Genomic DNA, 20,564 nt, shown 5'->3' with positions numbered 1-20,564 from the left:
GTAAGATTGCAGCCTAAATCGATTATTTGGGGGAGGTTGGAGGACGAAGAGAAGGAATATGGTACTTATTGCGTCCATAAATATATCCAACTTCAAAACTTTATCGGTTTTGTGCTGTAACCAAGTGACCGACTTGTATTAGATTCCATTTGGCCATCTTGGTGCACAGCTAACATTCTGCTGGAACTTATGTCAGTGACTAAAATAACCCCAACTAATTTCAAGCAGCAAGTGTCTAGTAACTTACCAGTCAGAGATCTGTATGACTGAGAAAACATTATTGTAGAGTCGGTGAAACTTCAGGGCAAGTGAACAGACCTAAATTTAATCAGAGGACAAACCCTGTGCAGATACAGATTGGAAAATAAAGATCACTTGCTCTGTTTTAAATTTGTTCCTTGCAAAGCAAAAACATTTGCCCGGGAACTGCAAATGGATCTGTCTATGACCTGCCTGGAGTTTATAGCAGCACGTTCTCTGAATTTCTAACTTGCTTTGCTCACCAAAAATAACAAGGGACTGTTAATTTTCTGCTAAATGGATGAATGAAAACCCTCTTTTCAAAACAACTAAGGTAGGACATGCTCTACTGGCAAATAATTCACATAAGATGGGCTTTGGAGAGAGATCTGAGAATGTCGGATTTCAAAGTTTTGTCTCTGCAAAAGCTTTCTTGTACTGTACTTTTTTTTTTTCCTTTTGTAAGGGTCATATTTCTTTCTCTGAACTTTACATCAGCTTGGAAATCTACACTTCATTCCTTTGCACACTGTCATTTCGGCCAAGCAAGACTTGATGCTAACTACTTTATATTTAAATTACCTGTTTGAAGGCAGTTGTTTTTTTTTAATCATTCTGATGTAATAACTGGTACATCAAGCTTCTAAAATAACCTTTTATCATTTTTGTGAGGATGTATATTTTAAAGAAAACATGTCGTACTTCAGCTCAGGTTAGCTTTCAGGTTCTGAAGGCATTCATGTTTTTGATTGGAGCCCAATAGCTTTTAAATGCTTTTTCCTTAGAGAGGTAAAAGATAGTAGTCATTCTTTAGAAAACTCTGCAACAGTTTTGATGTGCTATTTATAGTTCATAATGTGATTAAAAATAGTTGGCGTGTATATTATCGGATGGCTCAGGCTGTGAGGATTCCTAGTGTGGAGTTTTCATATTTATTATGCCTTAACAAATTCATTGCAGAATAACAGAAAACATAATCAAATTTTAAAAAACTTTATCATCACATCTAAGCCTAAGATTTATTAAATGTTCAGCACTAAGTTGAAATGGGATAACTACTGAATAGTAAATTAAGAGCCCAATCCTATCCAACTTTCTAGTACTGGTGCAGTTGCAATGCAGCTTGGAGGTAATGGAACAAATATTCCCTTACCTTGAGGAAACCTCTGTCACTGCCACCCCACTAAAGGATCCAGTGCACACCCCATTGGCACCACTGCACTGGCCATGGAAAATTGGATAGGATTGGGCCCTAAAGCAACAGTGATGTCCAAGGTCCAAGGTATAAGTAACTATTTTCTATCAGCATCTACACCTTATTTAATTATGTGATGAGATGATGTGGAGTTTATTATTCTAGTATTGTCTTGCTTAGGTCTTGTACTTTATCACTGGTATCACTGGTATAATATACAGTATGCTCTTCTTCAGTAGCTGTCTGTACCATTTGTGTACCATTTTTTTTTAACAGGGTTAATCAATCAAGATAACAACTTTGTTAACTTCCCAGCTAGTCTTCATTATTTCAATTAAATGCATTAACAGAGTTCAGGCTGCTCTCATAATTGCATGAAAATATTTGTTGCTCAAGTCACTGGGGCAGATAGGACTGGGATGCTTATCAACAAGTGTTTTAAATTTTTTCCCATGATGTAGTACATTAAAACCCATCTAAACCATTGGTGGAAGGACAGGAGAAGAAGCACTCTATGCTGACTGGTCTTCCTTTTAATGATTTATAATTGAGAATCTGGTGGATTTTCAGGCTTCATTAGTCAATTGTTTTTTTTGTTTGTTTTTGGCAACCTTCAGTCTCGAAAGACTATGGTATCACGCTCTGAAAGGTGGTTCTGGCACAGCGTCCAGTGTGGCTGAAAAGGCCAATCCGGGAGTGACAATCCCTTCCACACCGGGAGCAAGTGCAGTCTGTCCCTGGTCTGTCTCCCTGGCTATGGGCCTTCCTTCTTTGCCTCTTAGCCTCAGACTGTTGGCAAAGTGTCTCTTCAAACTGGGAAAGGCCATGCTGCACAGCCTGCCTCCAAGCGGGCCGCTCAGAGGCCAGGGTTTCCCACTTGTTGAGGTATTTTTTGTGCTTGTCACCCCTTTCTTAACCTTTCCTTGTGATCATTCCGTAGCTGCTGCCTTTCCATCTCGCTGCCAATGGTTTTTAGTTGTTCTAATGGAATCCTGCCTCTCTGGGGATTTTTTTTGCAACTGGAGGAAAGAATTTTTATGACCATGGTCAGTACAGATAGGGGATCAAATGGATTCCTCTTAATTTTACAACCTGAAAAGAAAACTAACCGGTCTCAAAGAAATGAGCTGGTCTCAAATAAACTGATCTCAAACGAATCCAGTAAAAAGTTACTATATTACATTTACATTTCAAATATGCAGGTGTCAATGGAATGTGGGGACTGGTTGGATATGCATGTCTGATTTCTTGACTATACCTGACCTTAGAGATAAAGTAGAAATATGAAGCATTCTAAAGACTATAGCATCATGTTCAACAACCCAACATGCTGAAGAATGTTCAGTACCAATCAGAACTGAATTAACATTGAATGGAAACTTGTTGACCTTTGGTGTTTTTTATGTACATCTGTATAGCTTGCTCTTACTAGTATGCTGCTCTGTTATCTGAGTACAATTTTATTTTCTGTTTGTTACTTGAAACCTCATTATTTCAAGGGCCATAGTTGCCTCACCCGGAAATATCTCTCATTCCACCAACTTGGCACGTTTCCTCTGGGGGCAGCTGACATCCAGCAGAATTCCTGACTGGTTCTATTGAATTTAGTAGTAATGGAAGTCTTAGGAGAGGCAAATAGTTGTAGGGTAGGGTTGAAACTAACTGTGATAGACCAGTGGTGGCATCACACTTTTTAAATGTTTCTCCTCTCATTTCATTCCTGTCCCTTCCACCTTATGGTCATGCCTGAACTACAAGTGTATGTATATTTTCTTTAATCAATCTGATGAAAGCAAAAACCGTATTCTATGTTTCCCCAATAAAAACTTCACCGGGTTGGTCCAGGAAGCCAACAAACCATGGTTAGTTGGGATGTGAAGGTGATCTCAGTGCTATCAGCCCATGCGCTCTCTACCCTCCTCCTTTTACCTCCTCATCTTGCATGCAAAGGGAACTCTGGTTTCTTAGACTACAACTTCACAACTCACCTGAAGCCAAGAGCTGTGGTTTAACTATGGTTCCACAAAGTAGCACTTCAAGCTAGTAACTGTGGTTTAAGTGGATGAAGCCAGGATGGTGTAGTGCAGGGGTGCCCAAACCCCGACCCTGGGGCCACTTGTGTCCCTCAAGGACTCCCAATGCGGCCCTCAGGGAGCCCCCAGTCTCCAATGAGCCTCTGAATCTCCAGAGATTTGCTGGACCCCACACTGGCCCAAAGCAACTGCTCTTAGCGTGAGGGTGACTGTTTGACCTGTTGCATGAGCTGTGGAACGAGGGCTCCCTCCACTGCTTGCTGTTTCACGTTTGTGATGCAGCAGTGGCAGCAAAGGAAAGGGCAGCCTTGCTTTGTGCAAGGCCTTTTATAGGCCTTGAGCTATTGCAAGACCTTCATTCATTGGTGGTTTTACAACTGATGAATGTACATCTTTAATATATTCATCTTTAATATATACATTTATGTAAATGTATGTAAATTTATTCAAATTTTAAATGTATATTAATTCTTTTCCCCCCCTGACACAGTGTCAGAGAGATGATGTGGCCCTCCTGCCAAAAACTTTGGACACCCCTGGTGTAGTGGTTTTGGAAATGGACTTAGATCTGGAGATCAGTCATGAAACTTACTGGATGACCTTGGGCCAGTCACTATATCTCAGCCTCACCTACCTCATAGGGTTGCTGCGAACACAAAAGGAGGAGAGAACCCATGTACACCACCCTGACCTCCTAGGAGGAAGGGTGGTAGAAAAATGTGAAATAAACTAAAATAAATATAAAGTGGCCTGAGTCCCGTTCAGGAACTGGAGAGGCAAGACAGGGGATGGGGACAGTATGCACAGGCTGTGCAGGTTTGGGGTTCCAGTTGTGGTTTGCTGTCTGTCTCAACCAAATGGTTGGTTGTCTGAAACTTGAGGGAGAAAAAAAAGCAGTGGGCTACACTTTGAATTTATCAGACTGTGTCGTTATTCTTTTTTCGAAGTGCAGGTTCTAACATGTGAATTGGTTGAGCATCAGTCTCCTTGACCCCCAGGACACCGCTAGTTTATAATGACCTCAATGCCAAGCAGGTCAAGTCACCCTGGACTGCACTCTCTGCTGGGCCCCTCCCCAGCAGGCTGACAGCTGTGACCCCAACACTCACCCAAGAAAATGCTCCGGGACTTCCCCACTTCTCCAAGAGACGTTTGCTCAGCCTGCTGCAGCTGGCCTGCCCATTTACCCTGGTGGAATGCAAGAGCAGAACTGACCAGAGAGGACAGAGGGGCAAATGTTTATGAGTCAAAGGCAGGGCCAGCTCTGAAACAAACCACTGCCCTTACTTCCCAGCGTGGTGTGAGCAGGAGTGCAGAGGAGGGAGGCAGAGCAGAGGAAGTGACTCTGAACAAGCCCAAGCTTTCCTGGCCCCCAGGTAGGAGGAAAACAACACCTGCAACTGAATGGGGGGGGGGGGAATTGGGAAATCTCATGTCGACCTCCACGTTCTGATGGTTCGGCCAGAGAGAGAGAAGGGGAAGCGCTGTAACAGGTTGTCAGGCTTGCAAATCCCAGGTTTGAGCAATAAGAGCACCTCCAGGGAGGGCTGGGAAACAATGGCATAGTCAGAGGGAGGGCAGTGCAGGTGCCACCATCTACAGCAGGAGCCAGACGGGCAAAAACTGCAGTGCACAGGCCCTTCTGCTCCTTTGCCTGTCAGAGTCAGCAATACTTTGACTCAGCGTAAGGCAACTTCCTGTGTTTCCTATATGCGGAGCTTTTGTTCACTTACTGAAAAGAAGGTCTCCCAACGGAGACTAGAAGTACTGTAAAAGGCACTCAGGGGCTTCAGAAGACTTTGGAGCTTCTCCTGCCCCTGGAACGGCTTTTGGGGGGCAGGTAGAGGCGGCAGCAGCACCCAGCAGTGGTGGGTGGAGTGGAGGCAAAGCCTGCAGGTGTGGCTCTTAGGGCTTTTGTCTGACCTGCCCCCCCCGGCCCGCCACTGCAAGGCAAGGCTCTCCCCATTGAACTTCCACTTAAAGGTCTGGACAAAGTCATGCAACCCTGCTTCAGCAAGCACTTAGACAAGCACGGTAGCCTCATTCACACGACGGTCCAAGTTGAATGTGTAGGTGAAGATGGAGGGATCCAAATCACACCTGCTCACCTTAGCCTTGACCCCCATGCATTTACCTGCACTTGTCCACAAAGCCTCCACGCATACAAAATAGGTATGCAGTCTAAAACCCTGAACATTCAGTTTGCCTGACTGTGGTTTAGATGAATTTACGAAGGTTGGAGGTGGTGTCGGTGGGTGTGAGCTGGACAATTGCACGTGCGGTTTTCAGCTTCAACCACTCACTTGCAATTCTGAAAGGATGATATTGATCTGATTTGCAAAGTCATTGCAAGTTATAGTGACATGTCCAATTGTGGAGTTTCTGAACACTCAAAAAGTGATATCAGGGACGTGCGGTGGGTGGGGAGGCAGGTGAGGCAGAGCCTCCCTGCTGGAGTTCTTTGAAAAGCACTGCTGCTCTGTGAGATGCTCAAGCACACTTAACCCATGGCAGTGCTTTTTGAAGGGCTCCAGCAGGGAGGCTCTGCCTCACCTGCCTCCCCACCCACCGCACGTCCCTGAGTGATATATAAACTAAATACACTTATTATTTTCCCCATTTGAAGCAACCTAAGAATCAGCCTCTCCTGCTACTACTGTATCAATCCCAGACATATATGCAGTGTCCTATCCCCTGGGGGCTGGGGATAAGAATAGGCCCTCAGTTTGGCTGTACTTGTCGTAAGAGGCGACTAAAGAGCCACCGGGTAGATGGGACTCGTCAGCCTGGGAAGGCAGCTCATCTGAGAGAAGGAAAACTCTGATCCCAAACCTCCACTGCCTTGTGGCTACATCCAGTTATGGAAAAGGCTTCAGGAGTCAACCTCGAGGCAAAATCCGGAGCCGGAGTCCCTGAGGCAGTTCGTGGCTGAACACAGTCACGTTCTGGCAACTCCTGCGACGCCGCTGGAACCAACCGTATTGGCCTCTGCCTTTCCATTGGACCATTTCAGCGACGTGGAGAGGGGGGATTTGCTGCATGGGTAACAGCCTATCCTCCATACCTACTTTACCCAGGCTTCGCGCACTGGAGAGGACACTGTTCCAGAACCACCATTCAGAGCGTGACACCATAGTCTTCTGAGACTGAAGGATGCCAACAGTGGATGCAGTGTCCTGCAGCCAGGCTAATAACATTTGTTCTCTCTGGATCCACAAGACAACATATAAGGGTTGGGTACTAGCCCCATTTAAACATAAATGTGTATTAACACAAACAGCTCTGATCAGAAGCGGAGCTAAAATAATAACCAATAACTAGGTATTTTTATACTGCCTTTCTGGTCATCAGATCACTCCTCTGACTTTATTCAAGGCGGTTTACATAGGCAGGCATTTCTAAATCCCTCAAGGGGATTTTTACAGTCATAGAGGTTCTCTCTTTCAAGAACCAACAACATTTCAGAATGGATCTTCCTGGCTTGGTCTCACTTCTGGCCTCCAGTTCTCCCAGTCAGGCTGACAAGCAGCTCCATCTCTCGCTAGAGGGGGACGGCACGGCACGTACAGCATGCTCTGCAACGGCCCATCCCCCTTGGTGTCAGAGCCATTCGGGGCAGTGACGGCAACATACAATTGCTGCCTCAAATGGCTCCCATGCTGAGGGGGATGGGCTTATCACACTGCCCCCCCCCCCCCAGCTCCACTTCTGGCTGATGTTTCCATGCTTAGTTTGGAATTTCTGTGCCCAGAAAAGTCATAATATTATTAAAATAAAGATCAGCAAGACAGACACACTCGTAAACCATGAATTTGTTTTGCATGTAAGCTTGTCATATGCAATGAGGAAGGGCTTTATCTTTTGGAAGGGGTTTACTGCAAGATCAAAGAATATAAACCAAAGCATATTTGCTTCTGTCACTCCTGTTATCTGTGGAGCACGAGGACCTTTCATCTTCCACTAGATTTCACATATTTCAGCAGTGCTGTGTCTTTCACTAGTTAGTAGGAAGAATATCAGGAGTTCTCTTTTAAAGTATGTTAGCAAAATCTAGATTCATGCTAGGAATCTGTGGCTGCAGGCCTGAGTGGAAACCCCACTGAATTCAGTGGGGCTGACTTCCGAGTAAATGTTCTTAGGACTGCATTCTCAGTGCGCAACTCTTGTTTGTAGCCATGTTTTTACTGTTAACTTCAGCCCTCTATGACAGATTGTAGCAGCTGTAAATTACTGGATCAGCTGTCTGCTGGTCTAAGTAGGCAGTTGGTACAGTAATAGATGCCGTCTCCGTGCCCTGAGAAATTCCATGATCAAAGATGCTTCTGTGCAGTCTATGAATTCAACACAAACCTGCTATGTGGTGACCCTATGAGTTTGTAAACACGTGCTTGCCTTATGTTCTAGAACAACTGTACAAGTATGCAAAGTGCGTAATATCCCCACAGTTGAGCTCTGCTGCACAAACCCTTTTAGATGACCGTAGTTCTAATCTGGACTTGGTGGGTGGGTGGGAATTGTTCTGTCTGTGGCTGGCATGGCTGATGGGATTTTCACTTCTCATAGAATGCTTTGGGGTAGACGTCCTCTCAGAAAATCAAACTGGGTTTTAACAAATGACATACAGGCTGAGCCTCATTATTTGCGAGGGTTCCATTCCAAGCACTCATGCAGATGGCAAAAAACGCACTATAGCAAATCAATTTAAAAAACAAAGTTTCTTTGCTCTGGAAAACAGCCTTGCTGACCTTTGTGATGTAAGATAAGAGTCATTAACAAGACAATCCATCAATCAGTCCTCCTCCAAGAGCTTACAAAGAGCTGAGAGCTTACACTCAGCCCCCCTCCCTTCACCAATGCAAAGTGATCACCTCTCTTTCACATGCTCAGGGGGAAGGGAGGGGTCGCCTGGAGAGAGAAGGACTGATGGATTGTCAGCCAGCTGCCCCCTCTCTATCATTAAGGAGGCTATTGTTAAAGGACTGTTCAGTTTTTTAAACTGATTTTAAAGGGGTGCATTTTTCCCCTTCTCCAGGGATCAGCACATTCCTTCTCATTTGCAGGGGCCTCTCCTGTTGAGTCAAATCTGTGTATAAAAACTCAGTGTATAAATAGGCTGGACCTGTATTTTTCGATTCATGTTATGTTGTTCTTTTGGATCCCGTAATCTGCATCATTTATTGTGGAACCTCCTGACCAGGGAACCCTGCCAAGCCTCCTCCCAGCTGGCCTCTAGAAGAATAATATTTTAAAAACTTATTTTTTCCAAGGCCTAAGCTTAGTGGTTCCCAAACTTCCCTGGGTCACAGTGCCCCCCAGCTTGTTCTTCCCAGCTCAGCCAGGTGCTGCCATTTTGGTTATCTCATGAACTCTGGGATGGCGGTGCCCAAATCTTGTGAGATTTCACGAGATCTAAGATGCTAGTGCCTGAGAGAAGAGAGAGGAGGAACCACCAGGGATATCCTATGGCACTCCTATGAGTGCATTGTTTGTGCAAAGGCATCGTCCACCAAACCATGGCCCACAGGCCGGATCCGGCCTGACACTGAATCCCTCCCCACTGTGAGCAGCACTTACTCTTCTGCTGCGCTGCTCACGAGAAGCCCCTCTGTCTTTATTGTGCGACCATCTGGGCAGTCATGTCTGCCCGGGAATTTGGGCGTGAAGCCTGCTGGGATAGTGAGCTGTAGATGTGACTGCCCAGAGTGTTGCATGATAAAGATGGAAGGGCTTCTTCTGAGCCGTGCAGCAGAATGGTAAGTGCTGGTCCGAAAGAGAACTGCTGTGCTGTAACACAGCGGTCACGAGTTTGGCTGCCCTAAGGTGTTGTGACCCACACTTTGGAACTCCTGCCTTAGCTGAATTATAGGATACTATGTTATCACTCTCATTGATAGTTGTTGCCTTATTGTTGTTTTTATCATTTTTATGTATTTAAATTGTTAGTGGTAGTTTTAAATATTGTGAATTGTCCTGGAAGACCCTTGGAGTGAAAGTGGGCTATGGACTTTTCTTTTTTTTATTGTCACCTTATATCTTTTTTTTTCTTTGTAGAGCAATATCTGGGTCCCTTTTAGGGAGAAGGGCGGGATATAAATAAAGTTTATTATTATTATTATTATATCTTAAGCTTAATTATCTATTAATTACAAGAATTAGTCATGCTTGTAATTCATCATTAATATATACTTATTATTAATATCATTAATATATCATTAATATATACTTATTGTTATATATACTTATATAACAATATATACTTATTGTAATATATACTTATTGACAATCAGCCTGAAGAAAACACAGGTCATGGTTCAGGATGTGGACTCACCTCCCTGCATTACAATCTCTGAGCATGAACTGGAGGTTGTCCATGACTTTGTGTACCTTGGCTCAACGATCTCCGACACTCTTTCTCTCGATACCGAGCTAAACAGGCGCATCGGTAAAGCAGCTACCACGTTTTCCAGACTCACAAAGAGAGTCTGGTTCAACAAGAAGCTGACGGAATATACCAAGATCCAGGTCTACAGAGCTTGCGTCCTGAGTACACTTCTGTACTGCAGCGAGTCATGGACTCTTCGCCCACAACAGGAGAGGAAACTGAGCGCTTTCCACATGCGCTGCCTCCGACGCATCCTCGGCATCACCTGGCAGGACAAAGTTCCAAACAACACAGTCCTGGAACGTGCTGGAATCCCTAGCATGTATTCACTGCTGAAACAGAGACGCCTGCGTTGGCTTGGTCATGTCGTGAGAATGGATGATGGCCGGATCCCAAAGGATCTCCTCTATGGAGAACTCGTGCAAGGAAAGCGCCCTACAGGTAGACCACAGCTGCGATACAAGGACATCTGCAAGAGGGATCTGAAGGCCTTAGGGATGGACCTCAACAAGTGGGAAACCCTGGCCTCTGAGCGGCCCGCTTGGAGGCAGGCTGTGCAGCATGGCCTTTCCCAGTTTGAAGAGACACTTTGCCAACAGTCTGAGGCTAAGAGGCAAAGAAGGAAGGCCCATAGCCAGGGAGACAGACCAGGGACAGACTGCACTTGCTCCTGGTGTGGAAGGGATTGTCACTCCCGGATTGGCCTTTTCAGCCACACTAGACGCTGTGCCAGAACCACCTTTCAGAGCGCGATACCATAGTCTTTCGAGACTGAAGGTTGCCAATACAATATACTTATTGTGACAGTGACAAATAAGTTCATTCATTGTTTTGTAAGTGGCATGTCTGAGATTATAAACAGCATGTGTTATTCATGAGATTATCTCTATCACTAACTTTCAGTAGCAATAGAGATGCAACCTGAGTGTTGGTTGACTGGTTAGGGAATTACTGTTTTCTTTGAATTCAAATGGACTGTCCTTTCGAATGTTAGTGTTCTGCCATTAAACATTACATAGAAAGTGTCAGATTTGTTTTGCCTCCTCTTTCCTTCCGTCCATACTTGAGAAGGAGCATACAGGTCATACTTTAGATAGTTCACATACCTTGGGAGCACTCATTGAGTGAGAAGTCATGAGGCAGCAGGCTGTCAATTGGTCTGTTCTCCACCTCCATGATGTGCCGGATTTAGTTAAATGACAAAATTGGCAGATCTTCCAGCATCCTTGTTGCTGGGATAGATGCTGGGTTACCATCACATCTGCTGCAATGGCTTGTAAATTCTTGTGAACTATGCAGTTTTACACTGTTGGCAAGTAGACAAGGGAGCACCAGTTAAACAAGAATTAAAGGCACCTTCCAAACAACCATCTGTAATGAGTTAAGACAAAAAGCAGCTACACTAACCTAGGGCACAATCCTAACCGGGTCTACTCAGAAGTATGTCCTATTTTGTTCAGTGGGTCTTACTCTCAGGAAAGTGTGGTTAGGATTGCAGCCCTAGTGGCACAAAATCACGAGGCCGGCTTCATACTAGTGTTGCAGGAAGGTGTAGCTAGAGGTGGTGCAAAGCACTAAGTTTTGCAGGGAGGCTCACTGCAGTGTGCAAGCAGCCCCTCCCCCTCTTCTTTGGAGCCATATGTCTCTGTTTTGCTCCCACTGCCCGGAGTAGCTCAGAAGGGGGCAAAACTTAGTGCTTTGCACCCCCTCTAGCTATGCCACTGGTTGTAGGGAGATATGTTAGCCAAAATGTTTGGGGCCCGTGATCATTTTCTTTGCAGTATGGTCTGGGCTCTCTTTCTGACATAGTGCCCTTTTCTTGTTTACCCTCCTCCCTCTAAAAATTACAAAATGAAGAGACATTATTAATTATTATTATTATTATTAACTTTATTTGTACCCCGCCTTTCTCCCTGGAGGGACTCAAGGCAGCTTACAAGAAGGTTAAAACAAATTAAAAACACAATTTAAAAACAGATAAAAGCATATTAACAGCACATCATAAAAACAGTAGTCAGATAAAAAGTAGTCAGGTAAAAGAGCATAGAGCAGCAAATCATAAAAGAATCAGGCCTGTAACCAGGTGTTTAAAAAGATATTAAAAGATGTTGAGAAGATGTTTAAAAAGGCTGGGAACTCAGAAGGCTTGTCTAAACAGAAGGGTCTTCAGGCCGCACCGAAAAGTTTCAAGAGAGGGAGCCGTTCTTAAGTCAAGAGGAAGGGAATTCCATAGCGTTGGTGCCACTACCAAGAAGGCCCTATTTCTTGCCGCTGCCCCACGTAGCTCCCTAGGTGGCGGCACTTGTAAAAAGGCCTTCTCTGATGACCTAAGGGGACGAGCCGAATTGTACGGGAGTAGGCGATCTCTAAGATACCCTGGCCCAGAGCAGCATAGGGCTTTAAAGGTCGTCCGACTGCAGTTCTCAGACAAGTAATCCAGCTGCATAGCAAGCTGGAAGTTTGCTGTGGCTTTCCACTACTTGATCACAGGATTGGTTTAGAACGACATCCAGTTTCTTCAAAGAGACCCATGTTGAATTATTTCCATCCTCGCTGTTTTTAAAGTTTATAAAGTGTGAGGCCTCACTTGATCACTTCAGTTTTAACAGTGTGTTTTGGGAGATCTGTTTTTTGCGATGTTTGTTCCTTACGGATGCACGGAAGTAATGCAATCTTTTCCCACAGCTGCCTCACTGGGATTTCAGTGTCTAGTGGTGCCCTGCCTGTCTGCTCAGCTGGAGTGCCTGCATGACAAAATGGACTGTATAGTTATTCCTCTTCTGCAGACACAATGTTTCTATTGAGTCTCCTCTCCAAAAACTTTCTATGAGTTTAGAGAGAAACTTCAGAAGAGGTCTCTAATACAGTGTGCCCTGGCTTCAACTGTTCCTGGCAACCACAAAGGAACCACTATCCATGTGTATTGCAAGCCCTTACACATTTCCACCTGGGCTTTCTGGATTGTAGATATATTATTAAATATATACAAATATATACACACCGTAGAATCTGCTTACTGTGAAACCTTGCAGCTAAGATTCTGGTTTTTTTCTCCCTTTTTCTTACAGGATATCTGTGAAGATATCTCCGATCACGTTGAACAAATCCATGCTCTGTTGGAGACGGAATTTTCCCTGAAGCTTCTGTCCTACTCTGTTAACGTGATTGTTGACATCCACACTGTGCAGCTTCTCTGGCACCAACTTCGAGTGTCTGTCCTGGTTCTGAGAGAGAGGATTCTACAGGGGCTGCAGGATGCAAATGGGAATTACACCAGGCAAACCGATATTCTGCAAGCCTTCTCAGAGGAGACCAAAGAGGTACGGCAAGTGAACATGAGAATTTACTTTTTGTACTGAAGTTGTGTTTGCACATTCAGGCTTTTTTTTTTTTTTGAAGGAAGCTAGGGTGCAGTCCTAACCCTAACCCTCAGGTAACCCTCACCTCCTAACCCGGAGGTGTTGCAATCATGCCATAAGGCATGTTTGCACCGACTCAGGAGTCGGGGAGGCCAGCAAAAGGAGTTATGCTGGCCTCCCAACATTGGAGCCAGGCCTGGTGGGGTAAGTCTGCGTCAGCTACACTCAGTCGATGCAGGGGTCTGGGGGAGTGCATGGAGAGAATGGGCCAGAGACATTTTGGGGCGGGGGAGGGTAGGCAGCAGGTGTTCCAAGGGGCAGGCAGGGAGCGGGAGGCGGGGCCAGGATCCGGTGGTTATGCCAGATTCCGACCTCATTCCCAGGTGGCATGGAGCGGCCCCTGGCCACTCTGTTCTGCTTGGATCTGCACCACCTCACCAGGTGGCGCAAATTCATGTAGACCCATTGGGGCCAGTGCAGCGCGACATGGGGCAAGGGGAAAGTTTTTTCCGTGCCTCGGGTCATGCCACTTTTGGCCCCAAACATACACTGGATGTAGCACAGGCTCACTGGCCTGCCTGCTCCAGTGCAAGTTAGGATTGGGCTGCTAGTTACTTTTGCCAGGGGAGCAGAATATGCTTGGTTCAGACCAGTAGCGTAACCAGGGGGGGGTACGGTAAGTACAGCAGGCACTGCAATGTGCCATGTTGGAGCCTGCATATTGCAGTTGCTGCCCAGAATGGCTCCAGAAGCAAGTAGGAGGGACTACTTACACAGCACATTGTGAGACCTGCAGTACTTACTGCATCTCTCCCCCCCCCCCCCCGCTACCAGACTCAGAACCCCGCTAAGGTTCAGGCAGTTCAAGCCACCTACTGCCCAATGCTGTCAGTCAATTTTAGGGTATTGCAGCAAGTCTTAAATTACTGCTGTTGTCATCCATTCCGAGTAGTTTTTTTAAAATGTGTGGGTCTGTTGTGCTTGTTTCCAAGCGGCTGTGCCAGGGATTCTTAGCCTACCTAAATGACAGGAGAGCTAAAAGCAAACACCCAGATCACTGAAGGCTTATAGCTGCATGGATTACTTACATTCAGTGATTAGCCCAGGAAGTGGGTGCATCAATCATATCATTCTCCTTAACAGAAAGTTATAGGTTTGCATTGACAATACTATCAAAAGCACCTTTGACATTCACAGCTAATATTTTCCCCATGATTGCACAAACGCGCATGCTTTACGCACTGGATTCTCCTGCATCTTGAACACATGTACCATAGATCCAATTTAAAATCAATGCAATTATGACCCCTGCTAATTGGGTAAGAGGCACTTTTTCAAGTGGGTGCTCCTTTTTTTAGCAAGGGGAGAGTAACTGGCCCACCTCACCCCAGCACTGTCTGTTCTAGTGGCTGTCTGCTGGTATTCATTTGCATCTTTTTAGATTGTGAGCCCTTTTGGGACAGGGAGCCTTTAGTTATTTGATTTTCTCTGTAAACCGCATTGTGAACTTTTAGTTGAAAAGCGGTATATAAATACTGTTGATTGATTGATTGAATTACTCGAAATGGAGTGTTTGCATTACAGGCGTGCATTTCAATCCAGTAGATGAGCTTCTTTCTTGGTGCACTTAAGACCAGCTATAACCCGCCCAGCCAACACAGCACTACGAGTTTGGCTCTAGGCTGAGGAGATCCCAGATGAAAAGCAGCTCATTTGGAACTTGTTGGTTTAGAGCCAGTGAAAACATGATAACTGCTGGGGAGGCTGCCCAAATACACAGACACATGCAAGCAATCCATGCAGTGGACACAACCAGTCCATAAGCATGTGGCATTTGCTTGCCAGTGGGGCATTGGCCTTGATCACTGGCATAGTTACTGCTGCACTTGTACGAACTGTGGCAAAGACAATGCTTTTGTGAATGTTATGCTAGTCATCTGCATGTCTATCCATGTAGATGTTTCTTGGTGGCCTCTTCATGACCATCTTTATGATTTAGGTAGCTCTCATGCAAGGGCCCTTGTATAGCACTGCCAGGTGTGTACAAGCTGTGTACAGAAAGCAGAAAGATCCGATTCAAGGGTACTTGAAAGTATGTCTTTAAAAAGAATCAGCCGAGGATTGTCTAATAATAATTTCAGAGCTCTGCATTGGTTACTTCTAAATACTGCTGTTGGTCACTTTGCTTTCCTTCTCTTCTACCAACTAAGAACCAAACTCATGTGACCTTAAATCAGTGGCATAGCTTGAGGGGGTGTCAAGCACTATGTTGTGGAGGGAACCTTACCATGGCGTGCAAGCAACCCCTCCCCCTCCACTTCGGAGCCATTCCAGGCCGCAAGAGCAAAACGGAGGCAATGGCTCTGAAGGGGAGGGGCTGCTTGCACACCGTAGTGAGGCTCCCTGCAAAACATAGTTTATTGCACCCCCTCTAGCTACGCCACTGCCTTAAATGTACGGTCTGGCCCTGCAGTTTTCAAAGGAGTTCTATCACAGCCATGGCAGGTACGGGAATCAGGAAGGAAAGCTTCCAGGGAGGGAATCTCCTATTGGCATTAGCGGAAACTTCCTTCCTAAGGCTCATAGCATGTTCAGATACTCAGAGGCATAATTTTTGTCAGGATCATAGGAAAGGATTCAGTTCCTCCCGCCATACATCCTTTTCCCAATGCCAAGTTCCCCCCTTTTCCTAGTGGCTGCTATTTACTAAAACGCACATGACAAACCAATCCATATCTGAAGTTGTGCCAGTGCAGGCCTGTTGCGCTGGCCCAGGAGTTTAGCAAACATGCCATAAGCATGTTCATAGTTACTCTAGAGCCAGCTAGGGTGGCACAGGCTCAAGGAGGCCAGATTCGGACCCAGAGTTTGCGCTGGCCTGGGCAGGCTGGTGCAGGGGGCGGGTGGTGGGAAAGCATTCTGGGGGAGGAAAGGCATTTGGGGAGGTGGATCGGTCCCAGGAGGGAGTGGGACTGGCTGAATCCTAACCCCTGTCCCAAGCAGCCTTACACAGGCTGCTAGGATTTGCTCCAGCAAATTGGCTGGTACAGATTTGGGTAGCCCCGTGGGGTCGCTGGGGTGTTACTAGGGGTAAGGAGAAACTATCCCCATTCCCCAAGTTGCCCCCCAGCCACCTCCTAACCTGCACTGGATATAGTGCAGGCCACTCAGCCTGCCTAATCCAGCTCAGGTAAGGATTGGGCTGTGAAGCAAACCGTGTCTGTAACGTGATGTGTAGTTTGGCCTTGCTGAAGGAACAGGACACGGCAGGCCAATTAATGTTGCAGGGAGAGATTTGGATTTTCCCTACTGTGGAGAAGAACCAGAAAAAGAGTTGTGGCTTGACAGGATCAAATCTTTAAGCCACACCAAAGAAATATCTTATACAATTCACAATTTCTGAATCTGAATTTTAAATCCAGTCTCCAGGCAAAACTTCTACAAGTTCAGACGCACCTTTAGATCTGCCACCATGAGCTTCATTGACTCAGGGCTCTCAGGGTTCCACCTACATCCACATTTTGAGCAGCTTTCAAGCCCTGGTTCAAGCCTTTCTCAAACTCTCTGTTGTTCTGCACACAAACCCATATGCCAAAAAGAGTGGAACCAATCAGTGCTCCTAGTTAGAAACTGCTTATCAGATGATGGATTCCTTTTACCCAGATTGCTTTTTGGTACCATCAGCTAGTAGTTTTCAAGGACTTCTCTTGCAGACACACTTTGCTGGCTCGGTGCAGTGGCACAGTTAGAGGGGGTGCAATGCACTAAGTTTTGCAGGCGCCCGAACATGCTGTGCAAGCAGGCCCTCCCCTTTGGAGCCATTCCGGGAAGTGGGAGCAAAACGGAGGTAAATGCCAGAGTAGACCCAGAGCACCTCCAATTTGCTCCCACTCCAAATGGCTCCGAAGGGGAGGAGGAGGGACCCCTTCCACAGCACATTCAGGTGCCTGCAAATCTTAGTGCTTTGCACTCTCTCTGGCTGCGCCACTGACTTGGTGATAAAAATATCAACTCGCTCATCCTTTGCTGAACTTGATCCAAGGAGAGTGGGAAACTTGGAATCAAGATCAATAGACATGCACAGGCCCACTCTATCCTTTCCCACCTTCATTTCCTGTCTACACCTGCCTTTTGCCTCCTACTGCTTGACTGGTATGTCCTTTGCTGGCCCATCGATGGCTCCTAAATGGGAAACCCATCGAGCAGGTTAAATTAATAAAATACCTGGGGGTGATTTTTCACTATCAAGGTGGCCGTTTGGCCCATAAAAACTATGTCGGTCAATCAGCACAGAAAACATCTGGTGCCATTTATCGTTTTTATTCATCCAAAGGCGCCAAATTTCTCCCTGCGGCTCTAAGGCTGCATAATGCTAAAACTAGGGCTCAATTGCTTTATGGTTCTGGGATCGCCCCATATTTAAACACCAGGTCTTTAGAGGTGATCCAGACCAAATTTTTGCGTCAACTGTTGTATGTCCCCCGATGTGTGCCGAATACTGTGGTTAGGCTGGAATCTGGTACCCCAAGTATAGAGATGTCGATGTGGCTAAATGCCTTGCATTATTTCTTGAAGATTCTCTCGAGACAGGGTAATTTTACTCATTTGATCTTTTTGGATCCCTTTATAGGCTCCTGGGAAAAGAGGTGCCTGGATTACTTTAATTTTTGTGATCTTTCCCCTGAGTCTTTAACGATGATGAGCCTGGGAGACGCAAAAGAAATTTTGCGTCAGAGGTTGGTGGATCTTGAAATGAGATCTGCGAGAGCCAGACTTTCTACATATGTTTTTCTTGGGGATCAAGCTCTTACGCTTTCTCCTGCCAGGTATTTTTATAACATTGTTATTCCAAAATTCAGGATTGCTTTTACTAAAGCCAGGTGCAATGCACTCCTATCAGCAGTTCTTTTGGGGCGTTACGCAAAGCGTCCTTATTCAGAGAGACTGTGCCCCTGCCATAATAATGTGGTGGAGACAACTGCCCACATTATTCTGCAATGTCCAAATTATGATGATTTGCGATATAAATTTATTTCCCCGGTTTTTGGCGCTGTAACGGGAATGCAGGTGGAGGAGCAGCTTGCCTTTCTGCTGTCTGATGTAAATCCTGATATATCGCTCAGGGTGGCCCGTTTCTGCCATGCTGCACAGTTGATAAGAAAGAAAATTGAGAGTATAAATTGATGATTTTATATATGTGTAAAGGGATGTTGGTTTTAATTTTGTGTATTTTGTTGTGTTGTTTTGTGACTAGCTGGTCGGATGACCGTTAATAAAGTATCTAAGCATCTATGTCCTTTGCTGGTAGAAACAATTTCTTGTGTGGGTTCTTCAGAACTAGGCCAGTCTCTCTAGCCAAGCACTTCCTAGATGAGCCTTACCAGGTGAATGAAAATTGATCTTCTTTGTCAAGCATGGCCCTGAACCCACAAAGCCATCTTCCAAGTTTGAGAGGAAAACAAGATTTGAGGGACGTGAGTACATGCACTCCCCCCTCCTGTATGCCTGCTGCCAAAGGGGATACTGGGAACCAGATCTGAAGATCTTGAAGAGCTTCAAGATCACAAATCCTCCCATCGTGCAAATTCCTTAATCTGTGTCTGATTGCAGCCCTCCTGTTGCTGTCTCCTGTGATTGGCTGTCTCTGTGCAAATGTTAAGGGTTCATCCCTGGGACTGAGAGAGAATTTACAAGCTGAATAGCAGCAGGCCTTGAAGCCTTGGCCTGAATCAGCCAGCACAGCATCCTGGGAAGAAAGGATGATGCAACATCGGGTGATGTAGACCAGGTGACTGCTACATTTGTGTGTGTGTGTGTGTGTGTGTGTGTGTCACTCCATGCAGAGTCAGAGTGACTTAGCAGTTTCTTACTCCACATTGATTGACTGACACACACATAAAGTCCAGCAGGGACAAGATGGGTTGTGGGAGATGCAGAGTGGAGTTAGTGCCGAAGGCTACATCAGTGAGAACCGTGATTCGTGTGATATCTGGACTGTTGTTGTACATATTGTATATAGTAAAGAGGCGTTTGGTGGAGAACTTCTGCCTTGTGTCGTCTTGTTCCCGGGAGTGCCGGTGCTCTGGCCTTGGGAGATAGGCAAGCCAAGCGGCCGGGCAGCAGCTGGCGCTGAAAACCGAACATCCAGCTCGCAACAAATAGGAAACACTAACAAGAAGTGTATTGGAGGGCTTAATATAATGTGGTTCTCCAACTATTGGCACTGATATTGGCATTGGTTGTGAAACTGCTATTTGGATATCCAAGTATGTGCTAAACACCATCCAAATGGCAGTTTCACAACCGATGCTGTTTTCAACCTTTTTCATCTCATGGCACACTGACAAGGCGCTAAAATTGTCAAGGCGTGCCATCAGTTTTTTTACCATTGGCAAGGCACACCATGTTGCTGGTAGGAGGCTCAAATCCCCAATTGCCCCACTAGTAAATGACCCTCTGCGAAGTTCCGCGGCTCACCTGTGGCCCATCCGCAGCACACCAGTGTACCACGGCACAGTGGTTGAAAAGTGCTCTTGAGAGTGAACAACTAGCAGCCCAGTCCTAACCTGTGCTGGTGTAGCTGGACTGCATGGCCTATGCTAGTGGGTTGGGACCCACTAGGTGGGTCACGAACCAATTTCAGGTGGGTCCCCATTCATTTCAAAGTTTTATTTTAATAAGTTACAGACCTTTGCTTTTAACAAGCTACTATGCATATTATTTTAACAATGGTAGTCAATGAGACTTACTCCTGGGTAAGTGGGTAGGATTGCAGCCTAGGACTGTGAAAAACTTTCCTGCTTGGTGATGTCACTTCTGGTCATGACATCACTTCCATTGGGTCCTGACAGATTCTAATTCTAAAAAGTGGGTCCCGGTGCTAAATGTGTGAGAACCACTGCACTAGAGTAGTTGCAGACATGCTTTATGACATGTTCGCAACACTCTAGGCCAGTACAGCAGCTGTTGCACTGTTAGATGGTAAGTATAGGACTGTGCTGTAGAAGAGATTTATACATAAGTTTTTAATGCTTAGCATTAGTAAATAGCCATTCAAAGAGAATTGGAGTATATTGTTCAATAGGAAGGAAGGCTCTGATGACTAACACATTTTTAAAAATCTGTTTCCTCAGCTGAATTCTTTGTCAATGGGGATAATATAATAATAGGGATAATGTATTAGTCATAATGACAACTTTTATTCATTAGTTGGCCAACGCTCCATGATGTTCACTGGCCTGGGAATTGTCAATAAGTTACTATTTACTTGAACAGGATGCTTCTAGACCAGGGGTGCCCAAACCCCAGCCCTGGGGCCACATGCAGCCCTCGAGGTTTCTCAATGCGGCCCTCAG

At 45.6% G+C, this 20,564-nt stretch overlaps 1 protein-coding gene across 1 annotated transcript in view; it reads left to right on the top strand.

Moving 5' to 3' along the window:
• The first annotated feature begins 265 nt into the window (after nt 1–265).
• Nucleotides 266–20,564, top strand: part of AKAP6 (A-kinase anchoring protein 6) — a 214,758-nt gene continuing 194,459 nt past the window's right edge. Inside the window, exons 1-2 of the mRNA XM_066630892.1 lie at nt 266–574; nt 12,919–13,170. Of these exons, the coding sequence (XP_066486989.1) occupies nt 542–574; nt 12,919–13,170 (285 nt within the window). The 5' untranslated portion in view covers nt 266–541. The remainder of the gene's footprint in view (nt 575–12,918; nt 13,171–20,564) is intronic.

This window comes from Tiliqua scincoides, chromosome 1 (assembly GCF_035046505.1).
Source record: "Tiliqua scincoides isolate rTilSci1 chromosome 1, rTilSci1.hap2, whole genome shotgun sequence".
Lineage (NCBI taxonomy): Eukaryota > Metazoa > Chordata > Lepidosauria > Squamata > Scincidae > Tiliqua > Tiliqua scincoides.
Note: the sequence above shows the minus strand (reverse complement) of the source record. Positions and strands in the feature narration are given on the sequence as shown.